The sequence below is a fragment of the Schistocerca piceifrons genome, chromosome 10, assembly GCF_021461385.2.
Source record: "Schistocerca piceifrons isolate TAMUIC-IGC-003096 chromosome 10, iqSchPice1.1, whole genome shotgun sequence".
Classification (NCBI taxonomy): Eukaryota; Metazoa; Arthropoda; class Insecta; order Orthoptera; family Acrididae; genus Schistocerca; species Schistocerca piceifrons.
In genome coordinates, this window is record NC_060147.1 from 109,711,099 (window position 1) to 109,733,992 (window position 22,894).

Here is a 22,894-nt window from a genome sequence, read left to right on the forward strand (position 1 = left end):
CTTCATACACTGTCCTAACACTGTGTAAAGAGGCACACTGATACACGATTTAGAGAAAATTTGTAAGATAATTTGTGTAATCATACTCTTTTTTTTTTTTTTGTTAATAGAATTTTTGCTGCCTAGTTATATTTTCCTTTTGGGCCAGACTTTCTCTAGAACTTTTAATTTTGCTGCTACTGTCTGTGCCATACCACCATCTGTACCCTCTCTTTCCCTTCAAAACTGTCCACTACACTGTCAACTGTTTTTGACTACCCCTTTCAATGGTGGTGTGAATGAATCCTTGCACACTTCTGAACCTTCAGTCACTTTCCTACTTGCATTAGTGTAAATCTGTTTCTCCTGTTTGCATATTTCATTTAGTTTGTCGGAATTTTGTTTATAGATGTCATCTTTAACACATGTATAAGTGTTCCTTAAATCTGCACATAGTACTACTGAATGTGGTACACCATGAGTTCCCATTTGAAAGGTCTGTCTCTCTCTCTCTCTCTCTATTCAGATTTTTCTCTGTTATCACTTTGAATACAGAACTGACACTACCCACAACACTTAATAATCCCTGTGTTATTCTGTTTGTTTCCTTAGTTTCCCTTCACACTCAATCTGGGGTGAAGTATCAGCCTGCAGCCACTCTTTCATCTTGTGGCTCTCACCCAGTTATGCTGTCTGTTTACAGTGTCGTTCCACACTATATTTCTGTGTTGACACTGCTGTTCAGCAATAATCTCATCAGTACTGTTCAGTAAACACTCTTCTTATTTTATGCATTTTTGGTGTATTATCTTATTTCATTTTATTTTTATTTATCTCGTATGTCAATTCAGTTCTGTTGGCTGCACAATTGTTAAATGAGTGCAAGGCTAAGTGAAGTTAACTTTGGTGATGGAGGGTAAGAGTAGTTCTGACAAGTTAACGAATGCAACAGATTTTTCACATTTCAGTGGTACATGTAACCACAGAACACTATATTCCATGAACTGACATTCTGAATCTCAGTTTAACTAAAAAGCATTAATATAAAAGTATTATGAAAAGAATAGATTGCTACTCATCATGTAGTGATGTTGGCTCACAGGCAGTCACAATGAAATACTGCTAAACAATTAACCTTTCATCCAAGGCCTTCTTCTGAAATAGACAATAGACACACACACACACACACACACACACACACACACACACACACACATTCATGCAAGTGTGAACCACACACACATGACCACTGTCTCTGGCTGCCGAGGCCAGATTGTGAGCAGCAGTGCACGATGGGAGAAGCAGTCTGGGTGTTGGGGGTAAAGAGGAGGCTGGGGTGGAGAGGGGGAGGGATAGCAGGGTAAGCATGGGGATTGATGAAATGCCACGTGGGGAAGCATACTGGGTGCCCTGAAATGAAGGATGTCCTATGCACTATCCTTCCCACCCCTCCCACAGTGGTAGTCTGCCATCCACCAAACCTACACAATATCATCGTCCATCCCTACACAACACCTGCTCCCAACCCCTTGCCTCATCACTCACACCTCTGTAATAGACCTAGGTGCAAGACCTGTCCCATACATCCTCCTACCAACACCTACTCCAGTCCAGTTACTAACATCACCTATCCCATCAAAGGCAGCACTACCTGTGAAACCAGCCATGTGATTTACAAGCTAAGCTGCAATCACTGTGCTGTATTCTACATTGGCACGATGACTGACAAGCAGTCTATCTGCACGAATGACCACTAATAAACTGTGGCTGAGAAACAACTGCCCAACATGAAGTTCTTCATTTCAATGGGTTCACAGCATGTACCATCTGGATCCTTCCCACCAACACCAACTTTTCCAAATTGAACAGGTGGGAATTCTCCCTGCAGAATATCCCATGTTCCAGTAACCTTCCTGGCCTCAATCTTTGTTAGTCACTGTCCTTCACCCACCTACCACCTCCCCTGTTCCCATTCCAGCACTACACAGCTACACAGCGTGCTATTCCACATCGTACCTACAACCTTTTTACTTCTCTTCCTCTCTCTCAACCATCCACCAGCCATCAATATGCTGGTTGAGGAATGGAACTTCCTACCACAAGAACTCCTTAGGAACCTCAGGGACAGCATGGGAGCACATGACAGAGCATGCATTGCCACCCATGGAGATAATACATACTATTAAGGACCATGTCCCACCTTTTGTTTTGTAATATCCACGAGACCGTAATACATAGAAATCATTGTCTTTGAGTGAAAGTGTCATTCTGTTTGTCTCCTTATGTATTTCTTTCAGTTATTTTCTGTACTATTGGGTAGCACTTCTCCTTATGTATACCTATGTATAATCAAAGTTTTGTTGATCTGCATTCCTTTGTAGTGGACACATCATGCTAAAGTTACTTTCATCCTAGTTTTGCACACCAGTGTAAATTAGGTGATTGAGTTCAGAAAAAATATGCTAACATAACTATTGTGCTAAATTTGGTAAATATTGGTTTTCAAAAGATTTAATTTTTTAAATTGTACTGGTGAAAAATATATATTCATATATTATTGAGGTTTATGATAAACAAGAAGTGTTTTGAGGAAACTGATAGCCTAAGCACATTGTACATGGATCTAGAAAGAGTCAAGTTCTGCATTAACTGGCAGAAGCAGGCACTACAGGCAACTTATTAAAGTATACTAACAACAAATTATGCCTAGTGTTAACCTGCTCAAAGTCATTCTTACAGAAATTACTTCTATATTTCTTTATATGTGAATATTATACACATCAGAATGTATGTGTAAGTCATTCATGCAGCAGCTACCTACTTCACATTATCTTCCTGACATACAAGTGAAGGCTCAAAGCAAATTGATGTTGCGTCTTACTTGCACTGTTTTCTAATGAAGCAGTTATGATATACTGGTTTTGAATGTTGAAAGTAACTGTATTTCCTAATTTTTGTTTTACTTTCTATAATTATCAAATGCCTTTCATAATTACTGTGAAATAGCTGTCATTTTGGTCTACATTGTAGCCTCATTTTAATTAGTCTGCACAGAGGATGTAAACTTTTGTGGAATCAGCATCAGGTTTAATGACTGTCTAAATTCATCATGATGTGTAGTGCTGCAATAATAATCATGACAGTAACTGACAAAATGTGTCTGCTGCTTATGCCATGAATAGTTCTTAGCATTTCATGAGAATAAATTTAAAACTTCATCTTTTTAAAGTTTAATAATATGTGTCTGTGATGTTCCATTTACTTGTCCATACATATGTCTCTGTGATTTTCCATTTACTTGTCCATGTTGAGTATACTGTGACTGAAACATAAAAAATCTGTAAACAGAAATAGTATTGAGCTGGACAAGAAAGAAACAAACCAGGGGCAGTAAAAATTTTAGCTGATAATTTTGCAAATCTGTTTTTTTTCATTGTGTTATGTTGTATAACAATTGTAAAGGATTTGCGATAAAACAGTTTCAGTAATAAACCAATCACTTGAAATATAAATGAAGACATAACAGACATTCGGCCAAGTATCATAGCCGATTCAGTCTGAGCTACATCAAATTTTTTCAATGCTTCTGAATTAATTCACTTTCTTGCATCTCCAAAAATCATGTGAATATACTTCTTTGAGGACTGACTTCCAACCTGTTTGATGTTAGACTGTAATTTGTTGTATGTTATGTGACAGAAATGAATACTTTTAATTTGCTACTCATACTCAAAAATTTGATATCTGTTGAACTGAAACTATGTAAAAAGTAAAGCAAAATTAAGTAATCTTCTTGCAGTACCACAAAGTCTTTAATTCGGTATAAAATTAACATCGCACTAAGGTAAATATATTGTTTTCCAGGGTAATACTCCTTGCCGCAGCCCCTGGAGAGCTCCTGCCTAGCTTTCCAGAAGCGACACACGCATTTAGTCAAAGTTTGTGTCAGCTGAATGCTGCAGTAAATGGACAGACAGTAAGTGTTACTAAATCATAGTATATATATTGGTTAGTGCAAAAAGAAGACCTTTATCATTAGGTATCACACTGAAAACACAATTTCCGTTGTGATGAATACCTGGAACAGGCACCTCTAAATAAACATGTTACAAGGTGTGTCCGTAAAGCAGAATCCGATGACCAGTAAAGAAAGCCAAAACATCACTAAGTGAGAAATGTTTATAGGAATATTTACATGAATTCACTGGGTACTTCTCAATATAGTCACCACCACTGTTGAGGCATTTATTGTGCTGCACTAACAGTTGTGTGCCCATGTTGTAAGAGACTGTCACCAATGTGTGGAGCCACAAAGTCACTTCAGTCTGCAGCTCTGTTGAAATGTTTTCCTGCCAGAAAAAGCTTCACGAGATGGAAGACATGAAAGTCAGTTGGGCTGGGGTCGGGACCATAGCAAGGCAGTCATAGATCTCCCTTCTGAACTGATTCGACACATTTTGTGTGATGTTGGCTGCACGGGGCCTTGCATTGTTGTGCACAAGTGTAACACCTCTTGTCAACATCCCACATCTCCTGTTCTGGACCGTCCTCCCCCAATTTTTCAGTGTTTGACAACACTGACCAGCATTTACAGTGGGAAAGGCGACTGTTGGGAGGGCATAAGTAGAGTTGGTTTTATTTCACGAGGCACTCTCCCATTTAGCTCCTTGCCTGTTTTCCTTGATGGGATGGTAGTGACCTGTGGTCACTGGTAGGCACAGTGAAAGAAGATTCAAAATTAGTTATTCATTTCCATAAACATACAGGTAGCATTTTGACGCATGGTTGGCACTGTCTGTCAATGCCCGCCAAGGAATTGCATCATAAGTGGCCTTCACCCCGCTTGAGGCAACTGACACTGCACACTGTGACACTGGTGGTTTGCTGTTTTGGTGGCCCCAGTACTGGCTGTACCATGATGCCACAGCAGTGAGTGATGGCGGGTGTGTAACTTACACACACTGACTTGGGAGGTGCTCTGTCTCCCCCCGCTCACCACCATTCTTCATTGTCTGTTATACCATGATAATAATTGCCGTCTAGCCATGAAGTTTGATGATATTTGTGTGCCATCCAGGAATGCTCTGTTCAGCCTGCTGGAATGTGTGGAACGCTGGTGTCTTGACCCTGGTGGGATGGAAAGAGCTCCAGGTCCTCCCATCTGTTACAGAAGCAGACTGTGGTGTTGAACTTGGTGATTTGTGATTATGGCTTGATACCCATCTCTCTGAGTAGCAGCTGTTGTTGTCAGTAATTTGCAGGAAATCTACAACAGAGTTGTGCGTTGCAAGATGTCAATTTTCTGCAATGAGGAAATCGAGTGTGAACATTATGTATGCCATCAATCCCTCTGACCAACTGCCTTATGAGCTAAACTGCTGGGGTATTTATGGAGTGAGATAGAGGCTAAAGTTTACCCAACATCATTCATTGTGACCACATCATAGGTCTTGCTATTATGAAGGTATCAGCAGTTTTCCTTCTGCCATGCTTGCTTAATAAGTCTGTTAGAGTGTAGAAATGATTCATAAAAGCTCTTGGTACCATTTGTTGCATTTGCCTTAGCCTTTCTTTTGTCACATAACAAAGGTGATGTGACCCTGTCTGGTTGCTCTGGCCCACTACATTCTGCTGTAGGCTGCTGCCTGGCTCACCAGAAATGCCAATGTTGTGTTTTGCCCTGACACAGTCTCCAAGGTGAAATGTTTTCATTGTAACCACTTCATCTCGACATTGCTGTAATGTAGTGAGATAGCTTTGCTCAGGGTCTATGTAAATTTTAACCATTCTACTGTCCTATACATTGTTGGTGTGCAATAGCAGTCTCCCTTCATGGTAAAAACTTGCCAGGAGGGCACCACCTTGGTCCCAGAAGACAGTGCACATGATTTTTGACAGAGATAGCTTGGATTTGGTCTTCACAGGTGAACCACAATGCTGCCAATGCAAGGACTGTTGTTTTGTTTCTAGTGTGCCATGCTATTCCTACATTTCATCACCAGTAACAACACGTTTGAGGATCTCTTCTACTGCCTACTGCTGTGACTGGATGTTTGGTTTTGTGTTCATCTGTCTGTTGCCTTGGCACCCATCTTGCATATACTTTCTGAAAGCTGAGCTATTGGGGCACAATTGCGTGCAACAGCTGCAGGAATTGAGAGAATTCTCAAATCATGAAGTGCTGGTTCTGCAAAATTGCTTGCAGCACATTTTCCTTCAGTTCTTGTGTCACTGGGGCAGTAAGCCACTATGGTCTTCATCACAAATATGGTTCATCCTGAACCATCATCAGACCATGCTGTTGCTCATAATTTTGTGTCCATGCACAGGGCACAACTGGTGAAAGATCTCTGCTGCAGAGTGCTTCTGAAAGTGAAAAAAATCACATAAGTGCACAAACCTTGCAGTTGGTGGCAGACAGTATCAGACTAGCCATTATATCCTAGCACTGTGCAGTAACCACATCCCTCACAAGACTGAAACTGCACTGCATTATCCCCATTTACCTACTCTCTACTCTTGTGTTTGCACATTTGTATCCAACTTAATTAATTCATTACACTGAGACAGAAAGGAATCTTATACTTATGAGTTGCCAGAAATGGAGCTACTATGTCAGGCACATGGGACCTTTAATCAGCATAGATAATAGGCATAAGTAATATTGTGGAAATGATAGTTAATTACAGTCAAGCCGGCCGAAGTGGCCGTGCGGTTAAAGGCGCTACAGTCTGGAACCGCAAGACCGCTACGGTCGCAGGTTCGAATCCTGCCTCGGGCATGGATGTTTGTGATGTCCTTAGGTTAGTTAGGTTTAACTAGTTCTAAGTTCTAGGGGACTAATGACCTCAGCAGTTGAGTCCCATAGTGCTCAGAGCCATTTGAACCAATTACAGTCAAGATATGTTGATAAGAAAGCTACTGGTCTACATGTAATATCATAACTTATAAGTGCCTGTATTTTCTACATATCTGGATTTAAAATTGTATACTATCTTGTATTTTGACAAGTCCTGCATCATAAATGTGATAAAACGTGCTGTAAATAAATTAATAAAAAATAAACATAAATGACACTAGCTCTGTTTCAAAGGCAAAGAGAATAGTCTGCTGGGCATACTTTTAAAGCCAAAGGAATGAAGAACTGGACTTCTTACTGTTTTTGATGTACCACTGCTTTTAATCAGTGTGATTTTAGCAAGGCCAGTGAGGCTCCGCCACCTTGCTACATACCCATGAATTGTCGCTGTTAGTTAAAGTATCAATATAAAAATTTGGTCCTCACCATATCCCACGTCATTCCATCTTATTTGATCATTCACTCACTCACTGGTCATACCGGACTTGAGAGTCCATTACCGCAGCAACGTATTTTCGCCATCTGTCCCTGTCTTTGGGCTATTTCCTTCCATTCACCTTCAATACCTAAGCTCCTCAAATCATCCTCCACATTGTCCTCCCATCTATACCTCGGTCTCCCCACAGGACGTTTTCCCCTCTAATTGCCCGACCAGTATTCTGCGCACTGCCCTGCCCTCATCCATTCGAGCTATGTGACCCGCCCATCGCAGCCTATGTGATTTAATAATACTGATTATGTCAGGGGTTGAATAGAGTTCGTGAACCTCTTTGTTATGCAGTTTTTGCCATTTTGCGCTAATGTCATCTCTTTTTGCTCCAAAAATTTTCCTCAAAATTTAGTTTTCAAATACTCAAAACGGCTTTTCATTTTGCACTGTGAGAGACCAAGTCTCACACCCATACAGCATAACTGGTAGAATAATAGTTTTGTATATTCTAATCTTTAAACTCCTAGACAATATCCGTGATGAAAGTAATCTATTCAGTGAGAAGTAGCATGCATTTCCCCGCCCGTAATCTTTTCTTCAGTTCGGATTCAATCTCATTTCTCGAAGTGATGTCCACGCCTAGACACTTAAATGTGTTCACTTTTTCAAACTGCATGTCTCCAACTCTTAACATTTCCTGATCTACTGCTGTTGGCATTCTAGTAGTAACCAGGTATTTAGTTTTGTCTTCACTTATCCTTAGGCCTACATCTTCACAAGCCTTGATTAACGCATTCACATTTGCTGTTACAGCTTCTTTCCTATCGCTAATGAATTTATTTCATCTGCATACCCTAATATCTTAATATTTCCATTTAACTCCACACCCTCTGAATTATCTGCTGCCATTCGTACAATATATTCTAGGACTAAATTAAAAAGTAGCGGAAACAGGGCATCTCCCTGCTTAAGTCCATTCTTTATCACAAATTCTTCTGACTCCAGTTTCCCCACGCATACCCTACCTTTTGTGTTTTTCAAACTTGCTTCTATAAGTCTAACATACTTCTTTGGTATTCCAAGTTCCAAAAGAATTTGGTACAATTTTGACTGCAATACTGAATCATATGCTTTTGTAAAACCTATGAAAAGATTATGAACTGGTTTATTGTATTCCCTCTTCTTTTCCAAAATTTGACGCAGGGTGAATATTTGGTCTATAGTTGATCTGTCCCTTCAATAGCCAGCTTGGTAATCCCCCACAATTTCATCTGCATATGATGTAATCCTACTTAGCAGGATATTCGAGAAAATTTTGGAACATACTGGTAATAGCGATATCCCTCTATAATTACTACAATCCATTTTGTCGCCCTTCTTAAAAATTGGGATCAGAATCAACTCCTGCCACTCTTCAGGTATCATCTCTGAGTTCCATACTTCAGTTATCACTTTGCGAACTACCTCGACCAATTTCTGTCCCCATTTTTAACCAATTCTGCAGTTATGCAATCTGATCCTGGTGCTTTATGGTTTTTCAATTTGTTGATTGCATCTTATTTGATGGGTCAGCATCTGAGGTGTCTTGACCAGTTATGGTTCTTGAACTTCTGTCATTCTTTGAGGCTGTCACAGTTGTGTCCTCTCTGCTTTATGTCAGATTTTCCTATATCCTTGTACCCAAATCTTGGTTGCCCTCTTGATCTTTTATCTCTGAGTCTTAGATTGTACATTAGTCTCGGTAGCCTGTTAGCGTACATGTGTTGCGTATGTCCATACTATCTCAGCCCCTGCAAGGCTATTTTGTCTTGTAGTCTTATAACTTGAACATGTTTACAGATTTCCTCAGCCTGGATTCCATCCCTCCATGTTCTTCCTACCGTGCTACGAGCAAAACTCATCTCAGCTTCCTGAATTCTGCTAATTTCTATATTTTTCATGGTCAATATTTCACTACCAATAGGTTTCATAGATGCCTCTGTTACACATTAGTGCTACTTTCTCATTTCATATTGGGCCTGTTTGATAGAAATTACTACCTGCTTGAATCCTTTGAGTGATTACTTTGTCTATAGAACCAGTATTGCAGATAACACTGCCAAGATATCTAAAATGATGAATCATCTGTTGCTGTTTCCCCTCCATGATTATAATAGATACATATTCTGGAATATTTGATGCTTATCTACATAGTAGCAATCTCCCTCCAGGAGGCACTTCTAGTCTGGCTGTTGTAACAAATGTGATTTCAGTTCTAAATATCATAAATTCACAACTCTGCTTTCAGATTTATACTCAATTGTGGTTACAATGTGAACCTCAAAGGACCTATAAGACTAAATGTTAAGACGGGGTACCGAAATGATTTCTTCAATGTTGTTAAATCGGTGTCCTTTCATTCCCCTTTTCATGCACGGAAATAAGAAAAAGTTGCACCAAGCCATGTCAAGTGAGTAAGGTGCATGGGGCCATGGAACCATGCAATTTTTAGCCAAAAACTATGTAACAGGGATGGCTGTGTGTGTGCAGGTGCATTGTCATGGTGGAAGAACCAGTCTCATGTGTGCCACAAATCAGGTCTTTTTTGATGAAAACTATTGCACAATTTTCTTAAAACTTCCAAATAAAATGTTTGATTGATGGTCTGACCTGGGGGAATAAACTCCAAATGAACTATTCCTGTGGCATGAAAAAATTGTTTTGTTGTGTGATTTGACTTGACGACATTTTTTTTAGGACAGGGTGATGATGATGTCTCCCATTGGCTTGACTGTTGCTTTGTTTCTGGGTTGTAACTATACCACCAGGACTCATTACCAGTAATGACCTTTGACAGAAAATCTAGATCAGTTTCAAGCTGTTGTTTCAAAGCATGACACTTTTCAACTCGATGTTCCTTATGATTGTCAGTCAGAACCCGAGGAACAAAGTTGGCAGCAATCCTTTTCATTCCCAAATCTTCCATTAAAATTCACTGAACCGAGGTTCAAGATACCCACTGATCTCTTGCAGTTGATCAGTTGTCTGTCAGCAGTCTGTGAGCACAAGATCTCATGTTTTTTCAATGTTTTTGTCAATTTGGGCAGTTGACGGACATCCAGAACAAGGTTGTCATCAACTGACATGTCACCATTTTTAAATTGTGTAAACCACTTGTACACTTGAGTTTTTCTATTAGTGTCAACTTTTTAAGCTTTTTTCAACATTAAAACAGTGTCTGAAACATTTTTACTCACTGGAAACCAAAATTTCACAGCTGCACATTGTTCACTTAAAGTTACAATTGTAATAGACAAAACAAGAACAAAACAGCACCAGCGAAAAAAATCACTGCAGATGAACAGAGTAAGTCAGGTCAACAACACAGGCAGCACTGAAATGGCAATGATTTTAGTCATTCCTTATTCTAGGGGGCCCTTTATACAGCAGTTCTTACGGTATTGGTGGCTCCATGCCGTATGTACTGTGATGCAAATGCATTTCTCGGCAAACTCCACGCCACCCAAGGTGTACCTCAGGCAAATACAATACAAATAAATATTTGTGCAACACATGCCATAATATGTATAAAACTACATCCCTGTGCATGATCTGAATCATACTCTGTGACATGACACTAATAAACAACACACTTGTTCATTTATAGATAACAAGGGCACAGAAAACTTTGCACATCTGACTCTTCAGGGAAGACAGTCCCCTTGTAAGCTGACATTTGCTTCCATCCATGTTCAACAGCAATTTTTAATACTCCATTCTGAATCAGTTTTTTAAATTTTATTTCAGTTTCTTGAATTCTGTTCTGCATTTTTGATGGAGGTTGTCTTTTTGATACTTCTCGTATTGTGTCACAGTTAATAAAACTGATATCTTGTTGATCTGTTCTATATTATCTGTTTATTTGTATTACTTCTGTGTGTAGAACTTCTTTTCTGTTCTTTATTTCTCACAGTACTACTCAAATTGTAATCGGATGTATTCAGCCCCAATGCGCACTATAACAGTGCGTGATGCTCTTTCTGATCTTCCAGAAATTCCAAACGGGCATGATAAATGTGAAATTCATTACAAGAAAAGACCACTGACACATTTCCAGCGTTTGGTATGTTTTGTTAGTTATGAAAAGAAAATGTATAGAATATTTTATGAGTTGTAATTACCTCTTACTACATTCTGTAATTTTTTCTGCATTACTTGTAAGGTCCGTGGCAATGAGAAACAGAAGGTGCAATTTTGTCATATGATGATGTTGCGAGATCACATCTGCAAGAAGTTGAACCCTCTAAATGAAGCACGTGTTGCAAATATCCCTAAAAATGCAGGAGCTGACTGGAGGGATTTGCCGAATATTGCCATGCGGCTTTGTGATGGCTCTTACCTGAAGGAACTGTAAGATGCACAGCTATTTCACATTGTTACATTCTGCCTATTTATTTAATGTCACGTTTTTACATTTTAACTTACATACTTCAAGCTTTATTTTCAGTAATCAACTGTAGGTTGCAGTTATGCTGATGTAACTAATTTTGTTCTAATTTCAAAGAATTAAGGAATTATGTATTAGGTTGACACATAATGTTCATAACATTTTAGTTTTGCATGTTGGTATTCTGGTTGCAATGGATTTATTTATGGATTGTCATTTTTTATTTGTAGTTCACTGTCCCTATAAGAGTTTACATATTGTCATTTTGTCACTTGGGGATGAGTGGCGATGTTGACACTATAAAATGGAGAGCTGACTGCAGCAATCAAAACATTTCCCTCATATTCTTCTGTTTGAGTTCAATAGAGGGGTGAAAGCAGCAGAGGCAGCCAGAAACATTTGCTGCATGCATGGGGATAATGCCACTGGTCAGAGCATGACAAGAAAATAGTTCTCTCATTTTAAGGAGGATTGTTTTTGAGATGAGTGACTTTCCTGAAAACTGATTCCAAGTTATTCAGTTTTTTTTGTGTTGACAAAAATATTTTAATGAAAAACCTCAACATTATTTTTTTATTTATTGTCTACAGTAAAGAGTCACACAACTATTGTGATATGCTTGAAGTTCTCTTTCTTTTATCAATGAAAATATGTATTTTATTCAGGAAAATGCCAAACATGCTAAATACCGTAAAGGTATCAGCAAAAATGAGGTAAATACCAATGAAAGAAATCTCAAGCAAATAATGAAAACTCCAGGATGAAATAATGACAATATTATGAGGAGGACAGATTGCTACTCACCGTATATTGGAGATGTTGAGTCACAGGCGGGCAGAACAAAAAGACTACTAAACACATAAGCTTTCTGCCAGATTTCCTCCTTCCAAACTACACACACACACACACACACACACACACACACACACACACACACACACAGCTAAATACACATGACCACAGTCTCTGGCTGCTGTTTGTCGTGCCTGTCTGTGACTCAACATCTCTGCTATATGGTGAGCAGCAATCTATCTTTCACACAGTTATTAGTTTTTTTTTTCTTCAATAATAAAAATTTTAGATATGTTTTGTAGGTACACTGTCCTGAGATTAAATTATTTTTAATTCTTGGTTTCATTTTCTAGAGCACAAAGCAAATTAAATTGATTTAGTGTTCAAAAAATGTGCTATTAGCTACTTTCAAATATTGCAGCATCTGTAGCAGATCCACATTCTTTTCAGCTGACAAGTTGTTTTTACATTGTTGTGATGATAAAACAAAGTTATTTATTATGTCAGTGGTAATTCCTTTCATGAAAATCTTGTAGGTGCTCTGCTCTTCAAGTTCACTAAACATTGTTCTTGCCTTGATGACAATTGACTCAAACTAAATTTTGAAATATTTATTGTTGTTGTGTTAATATGTATATCAGCTGATTTTTTAAAATAAAAGAAGTCCTCAGGCTGGAGCGTAGCAACCAAAAATGGATTTTCAGGTGTTACATTTCTCATACATTTTTAAGGACCTTAGGTGCTTAACACTCTGACAGTCTTCCAGTCTCTTACGTTTTCCAGTCTGGGTAAAATCCCTGCCACTCGCTGCAAACAATTATAAAGCTTTGTGCCACTCAGCCCACTTTAACCTCACCAGTGGGCCAGCACATACTGCTCAGTCCATCTTTCTGGTCTTATATGCTCAACTAAAACTGATCGTAGCCCTTAGCCTGCTTTTTAGGTTGTTGGCAATGGCACTTACCTCGGTTTTCCCGGTCTAACTACATTGCTGAGTGAAGACTCACATCAAACCCAAGAAGAATTGGCACAATATGTGGGAGTGACATAGCAAACCATTTCAAAACATCTCAAGGCTATGGGCATGATTCAGAAAGAAGGAACTTAGGTCCTGTGTGAGCTGAAACCAAGAGACATTGAACGGCGTTTGTGTGTTTGTCAACAGTTGATTCAGAGGCAAAAAGAGAAGGGATTCCTGCATCGTATTGTGATCAGGGATGAAAAACGGGTTCATTACAATAACCCTAAATGCAAAAAATCATGGGGATATCCCAGCCATGCTTCCATGTCAACAGCCAAACTGAATATTCACAGCTCCAGGATCATGCTCTGCATTTGGTGGGACCAGCTCGGCGTCATGTACTATGAGGTGTTAAAACGAAGTGGAACAATCACTGGTGCTTGTTATCGAATGCAATTAATGCGTTTGAGCAGAACATTAAAAGCCAAATGGCCACAATACAGCGAGAGGCAAGATAAAGTGATTTTGCAGCATGACAACACTCGACCCCACATTGCAAAAGAGGACAAAACATACTTGGAAATGTTAAAATGGGAAGTCCTACCCAACCCGTCATATTCTACAGACATTGCTCCCTCTGACTATCACTTGTTTAGGTCAATGGTGCATGGCCTGGCTGACCTACACTTCCGATCTCATGAAGAAGTTACAAATTGGATCGATTTGTGGATCCCTTCAAGAGATGAACAATTTTTTCGACATGGGATTCATATACTGCCCGAAAGATGGGAGAAAGTACTGGCCAGTGATGTAAAATCACATGTGTAACCAATTTGTTTCATTAAAGCGTCAAATGTTGGGGAAAAACAACAGAAGCAAAGTTGTACACCTTGTAGGATTTATGACACGCAAGAGTGAAAAACTTTGTATAATTTTTTTGAATGCTACTGTACCTCGCAAATAGGGAATTTGTGATATTGTACTGTGCAGTGGAAAGTTCAACTTGATTTATATAATGAGACATTGTGTGTGTGTGTGTGTGTGTGTGTGTGTGTGTGTGTGTGTGTGTGTGTGTGTGTGTGCGGGCGCGCTCGCACACGCACGCGCGTGCGCATATGAAAAATAAAAATAATAAAATTGATTTATAAGCAGTTTATTAAGCTTTAGTCCAAAATATTCCTTTTACTTGCAGCATGTATACCAACTATGACCCAAGAAGTGGACAGATGCGTGGTGTTTGTCCTTGTGCTGAAGGCAAGGAATGTGATCCTGCATACAAGCAGAATAACACACTCATCCCTTGGTCTTATGTTCACACTGCCTATGACCACAACAACTGGCGAGGGAGGTTTGGCCGTGTAAACTGGAATGGTTTCTTCAGCACAATAACAACAAATCCAGATCCATCAGGAATACAGGTATCACACATTTTGAACTTCAGTAAACATTTTATTTGGTTTATTTGTTTGTGTGCTGTGACTGATATTTTTTCATTTATCATAACCATAAAAATCAACATAGATGGTATTTTTGCTCTGTCAAGTTAGCTCAAGATGGTCAGTTGCAACAGTTTTCAAGTTCCCATTAAGCTTTTGGTACATAAATAAAAAGCATTGAAATCCAGTCAGAATTCATTGAAATAATACTATAATTTTTAATAAGTGTGCATAATGTGTTCATATGCCAAAATGTACAGAATCAGATGTACAGGGCTGATGATCTAATTAGTCATCCATCTGCTGCACCTATCAATCTATTTAGATAGATTTCATTGTTTAAGTTTGTTTCATCTTGTAATAAGCATCTGCAGCCTCTATAAATTCTTAAGTGATGTCATTTTCAGTTTTTAGCTGTAACTGTTTTCATTGTACTATTGCAGTTTCGGCTTATGTACCATTATCAGTTACATGCAAAGAAATAATGCAATGTACTAAGAAAAATTATATAAAAATAACAGTTTGTAAAATGATATATAACTAATTTAGGAATGTAGATAACAACTCATCAAATTCCAGAGGGATTAAGTAGCTGTCAGACACACAAGAAAGGCTGAAAACTTTGCTAGCTTTCAGATGAGCTTGAGCGCACACACACACACACACACACACACACACACACACACACACACACACGCATGTGCAGCTACATTAGGCTGGTTAAACACACAGTACCAGGACTGCAGTTCCCCAGCCATCAGAGCCCATTCACTTCACCTGGCCCTCCTCTGTCCAACATGTGACCTCCTTCAACTCTGACCACCACCCCTTTTAAAGTGGCATTCTACGCCCACCCATTCCATCCCTGTGCCACTTCCACTCCCAACCCCTTGCCACATCAGTCGAGGATATCGCTGTGGAAGACCCACTTACTCAGCTCATTCTATTCCTCTCGCATCACAGGCCTATCGTGTTGCATAAGGGACAAGGCCACCTCTGAAAGGAACAATGCCATACCCCATCAATTGAAAAAGTTATGAGACTGGGTTAATAAAATAGTAAAGAAATGTTGAGATGATGGTTTTAATGCTTCATGTCTTCTACATTGTCTGCCCACACTTCCCTACAATGCACAGAATGTATATACAACCATGAGAAACAGTCAGAAAAGGCCTTCTTTGTGATCTTGTTCAGTTCTCCCATCAGATTGGCTTGAATGTTGGTTATGTCATCAGAGCATTAATCATTCATGTGAATTTCTGCACTATATTGTTTCGTGCCTGGTTCATGCCGATAACACTATCTTTTAAATGATTATGGAAAATCTCATATAAAGATGTGAAACAAATACTAACAAAGAGATAGAGGGGCTGGCCAGTACTTACCTCAGCTCAGTACAGCTGATAGATACACTAAACAGAACAGAAAATTTTTATCTTAGCTTTCGGAACTTTGTTCCTTTGTCAAGGAGGAGAGAGGGAAAAAAGGGGAAGAAGGGAAAGTGGATTCAGTTACTCACAACCTAGGTTACAAAGCAACAGGGGAAAGGTAAACAGGGAGGGTAGCAAAAATGGAGGCATGGGTGTCAGAGGGAAGCCAAAGATATTCTGCTATAAGTACTGTGCCAGCTTCAAACCAAAGAGGATGCATACAGAAGTAAAGAGGTATATAGCATGCCAGCCTCTTCATGGGCCGCATGGAAGAGCTTTCCTGAAGACCCAACAGCTGCTTCCCCTGGCCTGGTATAGGTTTATAGATGATACCTTTGTGGTCTGGACTCATGGTGAAGAAACACTCGTTAATTTTCTCCATAACCTCAACTCCTTTTCGAATCTGAATTTCACCTGGTCCTTCTCCAAAACCCAAGCCACCTTTCTGGATGTTGACCTTCATCTTGTTGAAGCTCACATACACACCTCTGTCCACATCAAACCCACAAACAAACAACAGTACCTTCACTTTGATAGCTGCCATCCATTTCACATCAAACACTCCCTTCCCTACAGCCTAGGTATTCGTGGCAAACGTATCTGCTCCAGTGACAAATCCCTCAACAATTACACCAATAACCTGACCAGTGCTTTCTTCTCTCACAACTATCCTGCAGACCTTGTCCACAAATGTATCTCCCAAGCAATACATTCCTCTCCATCCAACAACAATGTTCCTACCCCCAAGACCACACAGAAGCATCCCTCTTGTCACCCAATATTATCCTGACCTCGAATACATCAAAAAATTACTCCGCCAGGCATATGACTTTCTCAAGTCAAGTCCTGAAATAAGATCATTCCTTGACAATATTCTCCCCACACCACCCAGAGAGGTGTTTTGTCGCCCCCCCCCCCCCCCCCCAACCTCCATAAAGTCCTTGTCAAACCCTACAATATTCCCAGACCACCTTCTCTACCCAGCAGTTCCTATCCCTGTAACCGACCCCGCTGCAAAACCTGCCCCATGCACCCCCCCACAACCACCTACTCCAGCCTCGCTACCGGTAAAACATACACAATTCGAGCCAGGGTCACATGTGAAACAACACATATCATTTATTAGCTGACATGCCTGCAATGCACAGCTTTTTACATTGGCATGATGACAACTAAACTGGCTGAGCGCATGAACGGGCACAGACAAACTGTCTGCCTAGGAGATGTCCAATATCCAGTAGCAGAGCATGCCCTCCAGCATAATTCTAGGGACCTAGGATCGTGCTACACTGTACGTGCCATTTGGCTTCTCCCATCCAACACCAGTCCCTCAGAACTGCGGAGGTGGGAACTTGCACACCAACACATCCCGCCATCCCCCTGGACTGAACCTACGTTAACCAACCTCACTCCCATTTACTCTTCAGTCTTCTCCTCTTTCCCTTTCCTCTTTAGTGATTCATGCATCTTTTCATCCTACATAGTTGTGTTTATCTTTATACTATATACCTGTTTACCTCTTTGGTTTGAAGCTGGCACAGTACTTACAGTAGAATATCTTTGGCTTCCCTCTGGCACCCATGCACCTTCTTTGCTACCCTCCCTGTTTACCTTTCCCCTGTTGCTTCATAACCTGGATTGTCAGTAATTGAATCCACTTCCTGTGACAAGGGAACCAAGTTCTGAAATCTTGGATAAAAATTTTCTGTTCTGTTTTGTGTATCTATAGGCTGTACTGAGCTGAGGTAAGTACTGACCAGCCCCTCTATCTCTTTGTTAGTATTTCTAACACTGTGTTTTGTCACCTGTGATCATTTTTTTTCCAGAAAATGTGCTGTCTAGTCACATTAATGTGACCACTTTTCAAATGCCTGAATAACCACATTTTGCAGTGTGGACCACTGTGAGACAAGCAGTAAGAAAGTCAGTGAGGTTCTGAAAGCACCGACAGCAATACGGAGCCGTGCTGACTCCACTGCTGTGGCCAGCTGTGATAGGTTTCTCGGTTGAGGATCTGTAGTGCAAACGGCCCACTCTAGGTAGTCACACAGTTTCTTGACTGAGTTATAATCGGCTGAGTTTGGTGGCCAGAGGAGTACAGTAAACTCATCCAGATGCTCTTCAAACCATGCACATACACTGCGTGCTGTTTAACATGTTGCATTGTCCTGCTGATAGTTGCCATTGTGTTGAGAAAAAAATGAACTGCATGTAGGGATGGACGTGATCATCAGTTATAGATGCATGCTTTTGTTGATCCATTGTGCCTTTCAGAATGCCACAAGTAGTAGACATGTGACTTTACTGTGTCAATAATGTTCTGTCACAAATCACAAAAGAGAAATGTCTGCACAAATTTGTCCCATGTACATTGACTGCTGGACCTGCCAGGGTAGCCGAGAGTGCTAATGCGCTGCTTCCTGGACTCGGGTAGGCGCACCGGTCTCAGATCAAATCTGCCCGGTGGATTAACGACGAGGGCTGGTATGCAGACCCACCTGGATGTGGTTTTTAGGTGGTTTTCCACATCCTGCTAGGTGAATACTGGGCTGGTCCCCAAGTTCTGCCTCAGTTACATAACTCACATACATATGAAAAACGTTCGCACTATTTCATGACTTACACTAGATGCAGACAGCTGGGGTACACTACTTCCATCCCGGAGGGTTCGGGGTGGTGGCAGGAAGGGTATCTGGCCACCCTCTGCAATTAGCACTGCCACATCCGTCATAACAGAGCTGACCCCGTGTTGGAGTGGGACAAAGGCCCAAGAAAGAAACAAAGAAAGTACCTTGACTGCTGAATAAAGCCGGGGGTATGTAGACACCTGCCATGATCTGAATGAAATACAAAATGCAGCCAATTACCTGATCCAATCACATTACTCTAACCATCGCCCAAGTTTGATGTTACTGTGCAATAACCACTCGTCAATGGCAAGTAACAGCACTACCAGTGGAGGCTACACAAAGCATATCAGCAGACATGGAAAATGTGGAAACAGAATGATTTATCTGACGTCAAAAGGCACAATAATTGACTTTCGGGCCTAGGGTGGGAGCATTTCGGAAATGACTAAGTTTGTAAACTCTTAGTGTATCACTGTGGTTAAAGTATACTGTGCATGGAAAAATGGCCACCATCCAAAACTGGCACTGAGAAAACCAAGGCACGATGCGCCATACATGACAGGCATGAACGACGGCTGTGGAGAAGTGTACAGGTGATCAGGTGTGTAACTATTGAGCAATTGACAGCCCAGATGAACTGAGGGGCTACCAACACTGTCTCCTCACAGAACATTCAGCAAACATAGCTGCATATAGGCCTCCACAGCAGGTGCCCTGTTCATGTACCTATGATGACTGTTCGTTGGTGATGAAAGTTGGAATTGCATGTCAATACTGCAACTGGATGTGCACTGGATGGTGACAGGTGACCATTTCAGATGAATCATGTTTTATGCTCCATCGGACATGTGGCCACTGGCATGTACGGCATGAAACTTTTGAAAGCAAATATCCTGTAACAATTGTTGAAAGGATCCAGGCTGGAGGAGGGAGCACATCATATCCCCTGATATACTTTGTGTAGCTTCCATTGGTAGTGCTGCTACCTGCCATTGATGAGTGGTTATTGCACAGTAATGTCAAAATAAGGTGGTGGTTAGAGTAATGTGACTTCACCAGATAACTGTCTGCATTTTGTATTTCAATCAGGTCATAGCAGGTGTCTACATATCACTGTTTTTGTTCAGCAGTCAAGGTACACGAGACAAATTTGTGCAGACATTTCTCTTTTGTGATTTGTGACAGAACATTGTTGACACAGTAAGGTTGCATGTTCAGTACATAACACTGACTGATCACAACTGACTGGTTGAATGCACTTATGTTGTCTACAGTTGTTAGTTTTGTTAGTTGAACCTGCCACCACAGTTCCTGCACTCATTTTATGTATATAGCAAGAATAAAATCAATCCCAAAACTTTTTGAACAGACAGTGTGTACCTGTTCAGCTGAAATTTCTGCACAGTGTTTTTTGTGTGCAACTAGTTGTCAACCTGAATGAATAGCCACCGCCAAACTGTGACCTAGAGTAGGGTTGACCACCCACTGACAGAAAATGCAGCTAAGCATAACATGCTCCAATTCAATGGCTCATTCACAACCTGTGCCATTTAGATCCTTCTCCACAGTACCGGCTTTTATGAACTATGCAAATGGAAATTATTCTTGCAGCACATCCGTTACTCCCACAATACTCCTTTCTCAGTCTCTGCTAAAGTGTTGATAGGAAAGGAGAGGAAGTTTGTCTGAGGGAAGATGTGTAAAAAGTAATGTGTATAAAAGTGAAATACACTACTAGCCATTAAAATTGCTACACCAAGAAGAAATGCAGATGATAAACAGGTATCCATTGGACAAATATATTATACTAGAACTGACATGTGATTACATTTTCATGCAATTTGGGCACATACATCCTGAGAAATCAGTAGCCAGAACAACCACCTCTGGCCGTAGTAACGACCTTGATACGCCTGGACATTGAGTCAAACAGAGGTTGGATGGCATGTACAGGTACAGCTGCCCATGCAGCTTCAGCTCGATACCACAGTTCATCAAAAGTAGTGACTAGCATATTGTGACAAGTCATTTACTCGGCCTCCATTGACCAGACATTTTCAATTGGTGAGAGATCTGGAAAATATGCTGGCCAGGGCAGCAGTCGAACATTTTTCTATATCCAGAAAGGCCCGTACAGGACCTGCAATATGTGGTTGTGCATTATCCTGCTGAAATGTAAGGTTTCGCAGGGATAAAATGAAGGGTAGAGCCATGGGTCGTAACACGTCTGAAATGTAACGTCCACTGTTCAAAGTGCCGTCAATGTGAACAAGAGGTGACCGAGATGTGTAACCAATGGCACCCCACACCATCATGCCGGGTGATACGCCAGTATGTCGATGATGAATACATGCTTCCAATGTGCGTTCACCGCGATGTCGCCAAACACGGATGCAACCATCATGATGCTGTAAACAGGACCTGGATTCAAAAAAAAAAAAAAAAAAATGACGTTTTGCCATTCGTGAACCCAGGCTCGTCATTGAGTACACTATTGCAGGCGCTCCTGTCTGTGATGCAGTGACAAGGGTAACCGCAGCCATGGTCTCCGAGCTGATAGTCTGTGCTGCTGCAAACATCATCGAACTGCTCGTGCAGATGGTTGTTGTCTTGCAAATGTCCCCATCTGCTGACTCAGGGATCAGGACACTGCTGCATGATGCATTACAGCCATGCAGATAAGATGCCTGTCATCTCGACTGCTAGTGATACAAGGGATCCATCACGGTGTTCTGTATTACCCTCCTGAACCCACCAATTCCATATTCTGCAAACAGTCATTGGATCTTGACCAACACGGGCAACAGTGTCACGATATGATAAACGGCAATCGCAATAGGCTACAATCCGACCTTTATCAATGTCGAAAACAAGATGGTATGCATTTCTCCTCCTTATACGAGGCATCACAACAATGTTTCACAAGGGCAATGCCAGTCAACTGCTGTTTGTGTATGAGAAATCTGTTGGAAACTTTCCTCATGTCAGCACGTTGTAGGTGTCGCCACCAGCGCCAACCTTGTGTGAATGCTCTGAAAAGCTAACTATTTGCATATCACAGCATCTTCTTCCTGTCAGTTAAATTTTGCATCTGTAGCACATCTTCGTGGTGTAGCAATTTTAATGGCCAGTGGTGTATTTAATAATTTGAGACTTATTCCAATTTTGTACGCAAGGAACCTAGCTGTGTTGTTCATGAAAAATGTAATTTAGTAGGAAAATATTAAAGGAATGAAGATTGTCTGAGTCTGGGTACTAGAAATAGTAGCTGTCTAAAAGACAAAGGTGTCACGAGATAAAAGTTATATGAAGTTTCAGATTCCTAAGTACTCAGAATGTGATTCCACCAATATCGTTACTAAGACAAAACTGGAAATTTATTGAATTTTGCAGAGGTGTTTATTAGGGAAAAAAACCATTGAAAGATTAAACCTTGTATTTTATCTCAAACTCATTTTTATCGTTCTCAACATCAGTATGTGGTATGACCCTTACCCATTTAACTGTTAAGCCCCTTTTATACAATCTTTTTTTTGGTCTCAGTTGATTACTCAAGACAAATGTGTCAACTGCAATACCTCTGGCATTTTATTCCCTTACTGAGTCTCATCTGTGTTGAGTGGTCATTTTCTTTCACACATTGGCACCAAAATTGCCGGTGTAGTAAAAGCTGTCTGGTGTGGAGTTTGGCATGTGAATGGAGAAAGTGAGGTTATGAAGGATTATGCTTTTTACAGAAATATCAACCGTAGTAACAAAATGTGGGAAAGAGCTGTGACAATAGAGGTTATTAATGACCAAAGAAGAATTGATAGTGGAAGTTCATGTCAGAGGTCGTGTGGTAAATTCTTCACATTCCTGAGAACTGAAGAGTAGGAGAAGTATCAAAAAAATGGTTCAAATGGCTCTGAGCACTATGGGACTTAACATCGGTGGTCATCAGTCCCCTAG

The 22,894-nt window shown here is 40.5% G+C and overlaps 1 protein-coding gene across 1 annotated transcript in view; it reads left to right on the top strand.

Annotated features, from left to right (window-relative positions):
* LOC124718729 (DNA (cytosine-5)-methyltransferase 1-like) overlaps positions 1–22,894 on the top strand; it is a 78,878-nt gene that overhangs the window by 50,211 nt on the left and 5,773 nt on the right. The window contains exons 16-19 of the mRNA XM_047244346.1: positions 3,844–3,955; positions 11,221–11,370; positions 11,470–11,657; positions 14,640–14,865. Coding sequence (XP_047100302.1) covers positions 3,844–3,955; positions 11,221–11,370; positions 11,470–11,657; positions 14,640–14,865 — 676 coding nt within the window. The remainder of the gene's footprint in view (positions 1–3,843; positions 3,956–11,220; positions 11,371–11,469; positions 11,658–14,639; positions 14,866–22,894) is intronic.